Source organism: Hyaloscypha bicolor, assembly GCF_002865645.1.
Source record: "Hyaloscypha bicolor E unplaced genomic scaffold K444scaffold_191, whole genome shotgun sequence".
NCBI lineage: Eukaryota > Fungi > Ascomycota > Leotiomycetes > Helotiales > Hyaloscyphaceae > Hyaloscypha > Hyaloscypha bicolor.
The window spans coordinates 626,476-639,729 of NW_020194693.1; the positions used below are offsets into that span (position 1 = coordinate 626,476).

The window sequence follows — 13,254 nt, forward strand, 5'->3', positions numbered from 1 at the left end:
GCTGTTCTCAGAAATAGGGTTGCCTAAGATCACGAGATTCGCATCGTCCCCGCCGCGCAGCCCCAACGCGTCATGGTCATCCAGTCCTCAGCCACAGTTCGACCACCCTCACACCTGAGCAACCTCCAAGACACAAAATGATCTGAGGCCCTTCGACGAGAGCTCTTCCCCTAGAGCGCAGACACTACACAATCTCCAAACTCAGAGAGAAGCCTTCGAACAATTACGATGACATCGTCCAGGCGCCCCGCCAGGGCCGTATCGCCTTCGAAAAGCTTCTATGCGTTGAGCGACGACGAAGAGGGAGAATACAATACAATTACGCATACGACTACTGGCAGAGGAGTTAAGCTGCTATATTCCAAGAGCAAGGCAAGTTGAACTCTTACCACGCATTGCGGAGGAAGAGGGTGGTGCGGGGTAGTCTACAGAAGCATGAGCTGACCATATTCCCAGGTCTACATCCACCCAACTCCCTCTGCGAAAGACAATATACCAGGCTACATCGCCCTCCTGCAACAGAAACCTCCTCCTGATTCCCGCCCTACATCCTCCTCCTCTACATCCGCGCGCTCGAAGACCGCCGCCTCCCTCCTCCTCGCCTGGCTTCCGGAACACTCTCTCGGAGATGCCCTCGATACATATGTCAAAGTCGACCTCTCGGAAGGCGACTCACCTCCAAAGCAATCATACCTCGTTCCTCCCCCTCCCACCACGACTACACATTCTAGCTCCATTGGGCACTACGCCTTCGCGATCCCGGTGTCTGCCATCTACAGCTTGCTTGTGAGGCCGCCCAGTCTGGGCTGGTGGTTTGGCAGCGTGATCATCAATTCCCGCGCCGGAGACTCCTTCCCCGCCCTCTTCTTCCACGACTCAGAATGCCAGTCCACAATCCTACAAAAGAAGCGCCATGCCCGCGAGAACTTCGACCCGTTCGGCGCGAACGGCGAGATGTTTTGGGGCGGGGATGAAGTGTTAAGATGGTTGAGACGATACGTGGTTATTGAGAGGAGTGGTGCGGAGCCGAATATATATCTGGTCGAGCCGAGTACGGAGGATAAGGAGGCATTTGGCGGGAAGCCCGTTACGGCTGCGGTGGTGAGGAGGCCGAGTAGTAGTGGGATGACGATCGGTGGTGCTGCTGGTGCTGCTGGTGCTGCATCTGGTTCAGGCTCAAGGATGCCGCGAGATGCGGGCATGGACCCTGTGACGAAGTTCGTCAAAGAGGCAGGGTGGAATTTGATGGAGAAGTTTAGCAAGGTTACGACGTTTACACGCAGGACCGCGGACTCGGTCATTGATAATCCGAAGATTCCGCCGCAGGTGAGGAGGTTGCTCAGGAATCCGGAGGTCCAGACGCTGCAGGAAGAGTTTGATAGCGCGAGGATTTATCTGGCGAGGTGGGCGATGGGGATTGCGGAGCAGAGTGAACGGGACCGCAATCAGAGGATTTGGACGGCGAGGGATGTGCTGGAGATGGAGGAGACGGATGTGGGGGAGTTTGAGCTGCTGGATACGGAGATGGGGAGTTTGAGTTTGAAGGAGTTGAGAAAGACCGTTACGCTAATGGAGTGGAATGGCTTTTTTGATCAGAGGACGGGCCGGCTACAAGTTACTGTCGACGAGGTCAAGGAAAGGATCTTCCATGGTGGACTTGATGCTGAAGATGGAGTGAGGAAAGAGGCTTGGCTATTCCTCCTCGGTGTCTATGACTGGGAGTCGTCAACCGATGAACGGAAAGCTGAGGTCGCCAGACTTCGAGACGAGTACGTGAAGTTAAAGGGAGCATGGTGGGACCGCCTCGTTGATCTCGGCGGCGAAGGAGAGGAAGGCGAATGGTGGCGCGAGCAAAAAGGCCGAATAGGTTTGTGACACTGAATTCCCGTGACCTCAAGACTGCAGTATAGACTAACGTATCCCATTCCTTGGGGTCCTCGCTATAGAGAAAGACGTCCACAGAACAGACCGTACAATTCCTCTCTTCGCAGGCGAAGACACACCTCACCCGGACCCCTCATCTCCTTTCGCAGATGTAGGCACGAATGTCCATCTCGAGCAGATGAAAGACATGCTGCTCACCTACAACGAATATAACCGCGACCTCGGCTACGTACAAGGGATGTCTGACCTCCTGGCTCCTATCTACGCTGTCATGCAAGACGACGCCGTTGCCTTCTGGGGCTTCCAGCACTTCATGGATCGTATGGAACGCAATTTCCTGCGTGATCAGAGTGGCATGAGGAAACAACTCCTCACGTTAGATCATTTAGTTCAACTCATGGACCCGAAACTATACATGCATCTCCAGTCCGCGGATTCCACGAACTTCTTTTTCTTTTTTAGGATGTTGCTCGTCTGGTATAAACGCGAGTTCCAATGGTTGGACGTATTGCATTTATGGGAGGTGTTGTGGACGGACTACCTAACTTCTGGTTTCCACCTCTTTGTTGCACTCGCTATCCTGGATAAACATAGGGATGTGATTATGGAGCATTTGAAGCATTTTGATGAGGTGTTGAAATATGGTATTTCCCCCTCTCCCTTAACCATTCTTCCTCCCACATAAACTAATGATGAAGTATAGTCAACGAATTATCAACGACAATCGATCTAGAATCCACGCTCATCCGAGCAGAAGCTCTGTTCCGCCGCTTCCAGAGAACCGTCGAGGCTATCGATAAAAAGTCCAACTTTCCTGCTCCGAAGCTGCGTCAAAGACCGAACAGGATTTCTTCCTCAGAGAGCGCAGCTAGCGCTGGATCTACTGCAGGTGCGAGCGCGAATACCAGCGCCATCGATGCCGTAACGGCAGGCAGCACGAACAGCGGCGGCGGCAGACCTGGTAGCGCAGGCAAAGATAAAGGGAGGAGAGTTAGTGGGGAGCTGGAGGATGTCAGACCTAAAGTTATTTCTTCGGAGCTGAGAGGGTTGTTGAGTAGGAAAGTCGAGGTGTTACCGCGCAAGGTGGTGAGGAAGACCGGCGAGGGCTTGAGTAGTTTGGGGGAGGGGAAAGGGAAGGATAAGAAATAGGGTTGGAGGAGGAGGGAATAATGTGGCGTGAGCGGCGTTTAGTTCATTGGTCTGAGGGCACAGAAGGGGAAGATATTGATATATAGATAATGAATCTTCACTTTGGTTTTGAGAAAGCAGACACAGTTCTGTCATCGGCCTCGAGGCTTTGCATAAATACAACCTTGGGCTTCGGAATATCAGCCAAAAGCCATACTTGTGTTGAGACGTTCCTGAAGTGAGTAGTGGAGCTTCCCCAGAGGTGAGGTACTTCGAGGGAGGAGGGGCGAGCATGATACCGAGATTTGAGCATTACACATCATTGAGATCGAATCCTGCAAAGAAAATAGTCAGCTCTGATGTCCCGTGGAGTCCAGGAATTTACACACCCTCTCTATCAGCTGAAGTCGAGTCTCACAGCCTGGATCCATCATCTCTGCTGCGCTTGTGAACCCTCTCTATGGTCCCAACCCTCATCTCCCTCTTCCATGCACCCTCCTCCTTTCCTCAACTCCCCTGTCCAATCCATCGGAACCGGTACATCACCCGCAATCCAATTTTCCTCCGTCTCACTAACTCTTGGATCAAATCAGCCCCAGAACCTGCATCACACCTGTCACCCTCCTATCCACAAACTGTCTAAACGGACTCTGAGGCGGCGGCGGCGGGAGCACTTTTCGTCCTTCGATTTTTGGACTCGGCGTTGTGTCCGTCGGAGACTTTTCCGACGGCGAGGGTGTTGAGGGCTGCGTTGGCAGCGTTGAAGTTGTGGTTGGCATCTTCGAAACGAACTTGAAGGTTGTGAGGAGTTGTGGGGGACGCGTTAGCATTGAAATATACAATCAAATATTTAATTGTTTTTGGAAATTTCCAATTATAGGGAAAAGATGGATGGGAAGGAATGAGGGAAAGGTTGACTTAAAGTAAAGATTGGATTGGGGGCGGGGTGAGATAAAGGAAGCGGGACTTGCTGATTGGTGTCATATACGAAATACGGAGTAAGCACTTGCCTTTGAATTGCTGACGATTGCTTCGCTCGGTTGTGAGTCAGCTTACTCCATACTTGTTATTATTGGGGGTGGGAAATAGGCGAGGTTGGGATAGGGGTAGCCAAGACGGCGATGCTGACGATTAGGGGTTAGAGATGAATTTGATTGGATGGAAAGTTGGAATTCCAGAGTGGGGAAGTCCGTATTGGGTAATCAGCAGGACAAATCTTTTGAACAGTCTCAATTATCCTTACGGTCCGTGGAAAGACTCAGGGAGTGAGGAGTTTCCAATGCACTAACGATCCCTCCCCTGGAGATTCGGAAAATTAAGTCCCGATAAGCCGGATTCAAGAGGAGTGTGCCCCTGCCAAATTCCCTGTTCAGCTCGCGTAAGCCCGCGTAGCATTCCCAACCCAGGTTTGTCCGCCGAAAGTAGTAATTTTGTGCATACTTGAGATCAACTCTGTTTTATATATATGCTAGCACAGCAGACACAGCAACAAAGATCCTGATATTCAATCGACCAGATATTGCCGTCCTGCAAGATTCTATGCTTGAAAACGATAATATTTGCATCTCTAGAACATTATCAAAAAGCAATATCCGGCTCTACTTTACGACACGTCTGGAACCTTCCTTCAGACAAAGGCAAAATACCATCAAGCAGTGACCGAGCCGCTATAATCGAGCATCTCATTCGTGTCTGCAACGGCATGTTCATGTGGGCACAGCTCACTATCAAGTATCTTTCAAGTCCGGCTCTGATACCCGCAGAACTACTCGATACCATTTGGAAGATTCAGCTGCCAGAAGATCTCGACGTCATGTATGAGCGGATATTTTATCTCCTGTAAAGAGCATACAAACCAGAAAAGAACCTCGCTAGACGAATCTTCCTGTGGCTTATTTATGTGAGAGAAACGCTTACAATCGACTAACTACATAACGTATTTTCAACTGCTACTGACGTCTTTGCCGAGCCTGGAGCATTGACAAAGTACGAAAGTGGAATCATTTAGTCCTGTGGTAGTTTAGTCGAGGTCTTGTTAAAGTATTACCGTTTCATATATCTATCTGTTAAGGAGTTTCTGTAGTCGAACCACCCTTGTATAGTGGATTTCACGCAGAAAGTTACACAGTCTATGCTAGAGATAGCTATAGCTTGATTAAAATACCTGACTATTAAGACTCCTCAAGGACCGCTTTCTGGAACTCTTGGAATAGCAAGTTCGGCAAAGAAAGAGATAAGAAATTTCCCTTTCTCCTCTATACCTCGAGTTATTGGCTAGAGCACGTATACTATGCAATATTATATAATATTGAGTCTCAGTATAATTGTATCCCAGAGTTAGACCCCTTATATAGCCTACTATCTACCATGGACAGCTTTCTCGACTCCAAATTAAAGATAATGGCATGGATCGAAGGCATCTATGTTCTCAAATCGTCTAAAAAACGCATCAAAAACTTACGCTTTTGGTCCAGATACGGTAGCAAAGAGATTTCCAGGTATAAGAAATCAGACCTTGTTCGTCTTTCCAAGAAAGCAATATCTCGAAGCTCTAGACACTACATGGCATAATGTCCTCACGAAGATACCGACTGAGATCTGGGATAATATAACGGCATTTACGAAGTGTAGTTTCTGGCAAGCTATAAAGGCTACTGAGATCTATAACTCGGCAGCGGTCGGCCCTCTTAAGCACTTTGTCGACAGCAGCCCTCCTTTTACTGTAACCCAGTTGTTATCAAGTAGGGTTGAGCTCGGGTATTAATTATATGACCTTTAAAGTAAGTCGTCGACCCTTGCCAAAGACCCAGAATTAACTTTAAGTTTATAGGGCAATAGATAAGAGATATATAATAATGAATGATTTTTACAGGGAAAGGGGAAAAAATGGATATACCTGGACCCGAATATTCCATGCCAAAGCACATTATTAAGCGCGCTTATTCCGGATAGGTGGCGATATATGAAATTTGGAATCTTCGCAATATCCGTTATCCTACAGGTCACTTTAATATACTCCTCGATAAACCCAAGGTATTAATCCAAGTCCAACGTATATTCAAGAATCCTTACGAGATAGGCCCATTAAGGCTCCCAATAACGATCCACTATAGCCAGAAAATATTCCCAGGCAACACCACCACGCAGTTAGAAAATACTTTTATGCAGACAATGACTGGGCCCCTTACTATAAGATCAGATTTCAGCTGCGGAGGTCGATATATATACTTTCGTAACTATGCGGCACTAGATATGCTCTAGGTCTTGCGGAAGGAAGAACGGTGCTCTGTCTCTATCCTCTCCTACCTTCCTTATCCTGTCTTCCACAAAATCTATTACTTATACCGTAACCTGCCATTACTAGTATTCCTTAGCGAGTCCCCTATCCAATCGTAGGGTTTCACACATGGTAGGCAGCTTCCCAGCTCACGTGGCCAATCATTATTTTAATAAAAGCTTTACAGGTTTCAAAATAATATTAGTATATAGGGAAGAAGACATGGAATATTAAGTCAAGAGTCTGGCATTCTCCAGGTCGGGTAAAGAACTCGTTTTTACGGACGGGAATAATGAATTTCCTATCGTCTTAGCCATCTAAAACTACGAAACTTTCTTGTCTATAGGAAAGCGGTTTGCAGAGAAGATTTCTAGTAAAAAGAAGGCTTAGGTACCTGTACCAAAATCAGTATCAGTATCTAGCTCAAGAGCACTATCTCCCGATAATATACTGAGTCTGCGCGATATGGGCGTCTTGACTACGGCAGATGTATTATTATTATATTAACAGATATCCAGGTAATCAAGAACTCAAATGCTCTTACCGTAAAGGTTAACTCAGAAAGATTAGCCATCTCCGTCAAAATCCTCAGTCTCCCTCATTAGAACTATTTGTCAAGAAGCACAGAAGCCACAGTCATTAGCCCGCAGACGAGGCAGGAGAAGATCAATATTATTTTGAGCACGCTTGCCAAACCTTCGTATAGCCTTGCAGAGGATGTGTGCCAGGAAAGGTCGTACTTGCCGCTATATGCGTAGAAAGATCAGAGAGCTTTAAGGCCTTGCAATACTAAGATCTTGGAAAATCCGGAAGTTCGGGCAAGTTCAATAGTTTTCGCGGTTAGGTGATAGGGTGCAATGGGAGGCAGTTGGCGAAGTGCGTTTCCTGGTGTATCAGCATCAGTTGGAAGTGCTGACACAGTGAAAAGAGGCTGAAGTTAGTCGCAAAGCTTCTAAAGGAATGCAAAATGCCTCCTGAAACAAACGATGGAGTAGGAGTGGAAGTTAAGAGGCGGCGGATAGAAAGGTACTCAATAGCAACCTTCAGATTAGGTGGATGTATATGCATTTTCCCCGGCCTCATCTACGTTTTATATTCATCTCATGGATCATACGTTCAAGACATATGCAACGCAGCTTGCGCCGTAGCAATCCCAATCGTCACAAAGCTCAACATAAAACTCGCAATCGCTGCCGCGTTTTGGATATTATGGCCCAAAATCGACACCAAAACCATGACAACGAAACTGCTCAACCCGAACGTCAGAGCAGTCATATACATCAACCGCTTCTTGCTCCAGCCTTCGATGAACTGGAGACCCCACCCGATCGCATCGCCCTCTTCATCGATGACAGCGAGTCGACTTCGAAGTTTTCGTGGAATCTTTTTCAGGCAGTGTTTCCTTGTTCCTGCTAGTTCCGGGTGTTTGAAGAGATGCATAAGGAGATTGGAGCCAAGGGGTGGGATGACCTCGGGTGGATTTGGGGGTCCATGCCTGTATTCATTGTCTCTCGATGGTGGTGGGACTTCATCCAGCTTCTTGACATCTACCAGCTCATTCTCATATAGCTCAAACCTGATAAACTTGATGCTTTGCAGTGTCCAGAGCGATATCCAGGTCCACCAGCGCTTTCGAACTGTGATGTATTCTTCGTGCAGAAAGGAGAAGAACTTATGGTCGTTGTTGATCTCGCAGATGTCGGGTTGTCGGAGCTTGACCATCTCTGCCCCAATCCCTGAATTATGGCAGAGGAGCAGGTAGAACACTTCTCCTGATGTGTGAGCGGGAGTTCGGGTGGTCCGCGCATCGGAGTAGTATCGAAGCTCAGTGCTCACAAGTTCTCGCGGTTCTCTGCTCTTCAAAGTTTGGACACGCTGACTGATGGAAGTGATGAGGCCTTTCAAGCTGCTCCCTGCGTTTGAAATTCTCTGCGTTAAATTTCTGCCGCCTCCAGCACACTTTTCGTAAGAGGAACGTCTCAGATATTCTTCCATCCGTTTCGCTCCGCCAGGTTTGAGTTCTTGATAGTCATCATACAAAATTTCTCCGCACGGCTATGTAGAGTTAGCATCCCATTTATCCTCAACTTTTGCCAAACTTACACATTTCCACCTTACCCGCGACATACCGGCGGGTATCGTTGGCTCTGGTAGAAGCAAATCTCGAATCTTTTGGCTGAAGCTAGGTAGAAGCCACCCATTTAGTACATCTGAAGATGGAAATTGTTCGTAGAAGATGGGTTCATTCGAATTATCGACTTGGCCACCGTCCTCGTCCTCGTCCTCGTCATTCCCATGACCCTCTTCAATATCGAAACCAGCCCAACGTTTCCTGTCCGATACAGTCGGAACATCCAGCGGATCACGGATTTCGTCGTCTTGCTGTCGAGTCCGCTCATGAAGAGGCAGTTCAGCTTCGGGCCGTACTTTTCGCTTCTCTTCCTCATTGTCCAAGGGTGGTTGCGACTCTGCATCCTTTCCTTGAGCCTCAGTGAAGTTGCTGCCACTGTCGATATGATCATCTCCGTCAATAGGCAGCACATCTGGTCGTTGTTGTGACCCATTAGCCTTCCGTTCTAGCGGTGGCCTTGTATCCTGGTTCAATTCAACGACAACAGGCTGGTCTTTCGAATCGGGGGCTGCGGAGTTCAATGGGATGTCTGGCCCCGCCGGTGTCGACGGCCGACGCCTTCCTTCGGGAAGGGGTTTATGCAACTCCTTGGGGCAGTCTTCGCAGCGCCAGTGGGCACAGTTGGCCTGTGGGCAGGCGGGAACGATTTCGGTGGACATGGGGCCGTCACCACATATATGGCAGAACCAGAACCACTGGGATGTCTCTTGCGGCTTGCCTTCACGTTGACTGGTGCTGCTGCCATGACGGTCGGTGCTGTGATGTTTGCTGCGACCGCGCCGGCGGTGTTTGCTCTTGTTAGGTGACATAATGGAAGCTTATAATAGCCTGATCTAGATCAGAAAAAGTTGCAATGCCGTCTTTCTATGGAATCAAAACTGGACGAGAATAGCTCGAGGACAACTAGTTGGACGTATTATTTACTACTTGGGCACGATCTTGGGGCGATTGCGAGAAAAGAAAAGAGATGAAGTTGCGAAGGTTTAAAAGGCTGACCAAGGCCAGCCCACGCAGTTTGGGGGCTGTGTGAGAGGTGCATAACACGTGACTATTCGAGGCAGATTTGAACATCAGAATGCCCAGCCGCGTTGGAGGAAATCTGCCAATGCGATAACGAGGCAGAAACCTTGAAGGCCTGGAAAATCCGGTACATTTAAGTATATTATTAGGACTGTGATATGGTATCTCGAAGGTAGAGGGAGAGCTTGAGACCCGTACATATCGCTGGAGATAGTAAACCGACAAGAAAACGCATCTGAGGATAGGAAGAATGAAGAATGATTGGCCAAGCACCAAGGAGGCAAATGGGTAGAGTCTCTGATGAGTTTTGATGCAAAAGAGAGCATCATCGGAAGGTACATTCATTCCCTGGGACAATGCAAGACCGGGAACGTGTTCCGAGATTGCGAATGTCTAACAAACTTGTAGAACATTGCAATGATGGCACTCGCCGTTGCTAGGACGTCTTAAAGAAGAAAATTTAGAAGAGGGGATCAAGAGGGAAGAAGGGGGAGATCAGAGAGGTACCCTACGGTGAGCCGACAAAACCCGAACCGCTGCTTCACATCTTCACGTGCTCCAAACTTTGAAATTCCCACATCCTACTTCTACACCTCGAACTCCATGCCGAACAGCGCCAACCGCCTCGTGTAAATGATTCAGAATGCTCTCACGAAAGCTAAATATGGTGGTCGTCTCTCTTTCGCGCGCAGGCCTCCATTGGTTGCCCCTCTCATATCCAGAACCGCTTTGAACCCGATTCATTATGCGGCCTCCAAGCTCAATCCTCCCCCTAGGACACGTACATTTTCGCAAAGTAGCTTTCAGACGACTGGCCATACCTCTTTTGATCACGAGTATGATACTATCTACGCGCTGTCAACAGCACCTGGGCGAGCAGCAATTGCTATCATCCGGATTTCTGGAGCTGGCTGGTGGGATGTAAGCAGCACCTCTGTCCCAACTACACAATGCTAAAAGCATATTCAGATATACCAAGCATTATGCCCCAATCGGCCTCCTCCCACACCTCGAAAGGCGACTCTACGAGACCTCTTGGATCCGTCTGACACGAACAACATCCTCGACTCAGCTCTCGTCTTCCACTTCCCAGCCCCAAAAACTGTGACGGGAGAAGACATCTTGGAACTACATATACACGGCGGTCACGCAACTGTGAAGGCTGTTTTGGCAGCAATTGGCCAATGCCGATCAAAACACACCATCCGCTATGCAGACGCCGGCGAGTTTACACGGCGAGCATTCCAGAATGACAGATTGGACTTGGGACAAGTCGAAGCACTGGGCGATGCTCTCTCCGCAGAAACCGAACAACAACGACGCGCAGCCATGCGAGGGAATTCTGGAAAGCTGGGGAGAATATATGAGGAATGGAGACAGCTTCTCCTTGCGGCGCGTGGGGAGCTGGAGGCGCTGATCGATTTCTCCGAGGATCAGCATTTTGACGAGTCGCCGGCGGAGTTGGTGAGGAATGTTACGAGCCAGATTGGACCTATCCTTGAGGCGATCAGGCGGCATCAGAAGGGAAGCAGGTATGGAGAGCTGTTGAAGAGGGGTATTCGGATTTCGTTGCTTGGGCCTCCGAATGCGGGGAAGAGCTCGTTGTTGAATATTATTGTTGATCGGGAGGCTTCGATTGTTAGTGAGGAGGCTGGTACGACGAGGGATATTGTGGAGGTTAGTGTTGATATTGGGGGCTATTTGTGTGTTTTTGCCGATACGGCTGGGTTACGGTCGTCGAGCTCTATCGGTGGTGTCGAGCAGGAGGGCATACGGCGTGCGAAGGCGAAGGCGAAAGACTCGGACTTGGTACGTTTATTCCCCTTGTCAAACCGTCTTCACCAGTCGTGGTACATTCATTGTTCTCGACATCCGAATGTCCTAGATTTTGGCACAATTAAAGTCCTCTCGAGCCAAAATGTAGAGCGAGATGAAGTACATCAAAAGCTAATCCAATTTGAATGTCTCCCAAATTGAGGGATATCCAAATTCTTCTCCCGGATGTCTAACACCTGGGGAACGTTTTATGGCAGCCATTGGCTTGTTACTGTTCCTCAAATCGTGACACATTCAGTCCCTTTGTATTTGATTGTCTCGAGAGTTCTGGGACTTTTGGAAAGAAGGAATACTAACTATTTTCTAGGTCATAGTTCTTGCATCCGTTGAACCGTCGGACTCTTCAAACTCGTCAATCTACCAACTTGCGTCAGGACATTCAGGATTGTCAACCTTCTGTAAGTGCATACTTGATATTTCATGACCTCTAGCACATTGCGTGAACCCCTTTCGGATGTCTCGACAGCTGTGCTACATTGATTCTTATAAATGTCTCTGGACTTTCGGAACATTGACTGATTTTGATTGTACCAGGCGACCTCGAAAGTCTCAAAATCGCAGCAGAAGCCGAGCAAGCTATTGTCGTCGTCAACAAATGCGACTCAACTCGCGACCTGGGCACACAACTTGAATATACCAAAACCAAAATAGACAATCTACTCCCAGGCAGATCCCCAGCTGTGGTCTCAATCTCCTGTCGAGACGCAGAACAATCGGGAGGACTCGATCCTGGAAACATCGGCGCCCTCCTCGACATCCTACAGACCACATTCGGGATAATGACAAACGTAGGGGACGATCTGGACCTCCTCGGTGTCTCAGAGCGACAAAGCCAACTTCTATCCACTTGTACCGAATGCTTTGAACGATTCAAAGATGAAGCTCTTCAAGGCGAGGAATGCGACATTGTGGTTGCCGCCGAGCACCTGCGAGCAGCCGCTGCCTGCCTAGCCCGGATCACAGGACGGGGCGAAGCAGGAGATGTCGAGGAAGTCTTAGGCATCGTATTCGAGAAGTGCGTCCCCATCGATGTCCCTCAACTCCAGGAGCAATGCTAACAATCACAGATTCTGCGTTGGAAAGTGAGCCCAACCTTCTAAATAAAAAATTCGATTTTGTTAAGAAAGTCTATACCCAAGGACCCCGCAGAAATGCCAATCAACCAACCAGTGGTCATCTAAAAACGATTCGCCATCCCAATGCCGCTAAAGAAATGCCAATCTACCCAATGCAATTCGAACAATGCAAATGAATACTCCGTCCCAATGCCGCTAAGGAATCCAATCTACCCGATGCAATTCGAACAATGAAGGAAGGTTCGCCGTCCCAATGCCGCTAAAGGAATCCCGTCTAAAAACACCTGCAATGCTATGGTCGCTCCGCCAGAAAATGCTGCAAAAAAGGTACGCCGAAAATATGCTCCGTCCCTCTTTGAACGCCGGGAAAATGCTGGGACTCTGAATGGCTCAAAATGCTCGCTCGCTGGAAATGCTGGAAAAGTGGTCTTGCGGCCATGCGGTCTATGGAAATTGGATGGAGGAGAGAATCGGTGGCTGGCCTGCAGTGGGGGGTGAGAAGACAGGACTCAGTTGTATCCACCGCGTCCGTCCTCGGTCTCGTCGTCGTCATCGGGACCGCGCTTCAGGGGTGCATTGTATCCTCCCCTTCCGGCGTCGACGGGTGCGTTGTATCCACCTCGCCCTGAGTCGACTGGTGCGTTGTAGCCGCCGCGGCCGAAGACAGCCATGCTGGAGGATTGGGGTGCTGTGAAGGAAGACATGATGATTGTGGGTGGGTGGTCAGATGATCTGATGGAGGATGGAGCGAAAGCGAGGAAGTTGAAGGGTTGAAGAGAAAGTTGTAGCTTGAGAACTGGTTGAAGCGAGAATAAAAGGATATTAATGCCAAGGATGTCCGCTCTGAATAGAAGATGAGATGAACTGAAGATGCTGATGAGATGAGATGAGAATGAGGATTT

The 13,254-nt window shown here is 48.8% G+C and overlaps 4 protein-coding genes across 4 annotated transcripts; 2 read left to right on the forward strand and 2 right to left on the reverse strand.

Moving 5' to 3' along the window:
* Positions 1-228: 228 nt before the first annotated feature.
* Positions 229-3,033, forward strand: K444DRAFT_648975 (RabGAP/TBC; the record flags this gene model as incomplete). Its single annotated transcript, XM_024885525.1, has 4 exons — positions 229-372; positions 457-1,867; positions 1,947-2,528; positions 2,588-3,033. 4 exons carry the CDS (start codon positions 229-231, stop codon positions 3,031-3,033), a joined length of 2,583 nt encoding a protein of 860 aa, XP_024726240.1.
* Positions 3,034-7,340: 4,307 nt separating this feature from the next.
* Positions 7,341-9,647, reverse strand: K444DRAFT_670978 (uncharacterized protein). The gene is made up of 2 exons (XM_024887696.1): positions 8,393-9,647; positions 7,341-8,344 (listed from the first exon to the last, which is right to left on the reverse strand). Exons 1-2 carry the CDS (start codon positions 9,227-9,229, stop codon positions 7,406-7,408), a joined length of 1,776 nt encoding a protein of 591 aa, XP_024726241.1. The 5' UTR covers positions 9,230-9,647; the 3' UTR covers positions 7,341-7,405.
* Positions 9,648-10,185: 538 nt separating this feature from the next.
* Positions 10,186-12,362, forward strand: K444DRAFT_648976 (P-loop containing nucleoside triphosphate hydrolase protein; the record flags this gene model as incomplete). Its single annotated transcript, XM_024885526.1, has 6 exons — positions 10,186-10,221; positions 10,278-10,361; positions 10,410-11,249; positions 11,584-11,674; positions 11,811-12,291; positions 12,344-12,362. 6 exons carry the CDS (start codon positions 10,186-10,188, stop codon positions 12,360-12,362), a joined length of 1,551 nt encoding a protein of 516 aa, XP_024726242.1.
* Positions 12,363-12,678: 316 nt separating this feature from the next.
* K444DRAFT_622904 (uncharacterized protein) lies at positions 12,679-13,238 on the reverse strand. The gene has a single exon (XM_024882192.1). It carries the CDS (start codon positions 13,054-13,056, stop codon positions 12,862-12,864), a length of 195 nt encoding a protein of 64 aa, XP_024726243.1. The 5' UTR covers positions 13,057-13,238; the 3' UTR covers positions 12,679-12,861.
* Positions 13,239-13,254: the final 16 nt, after the last annotated feature.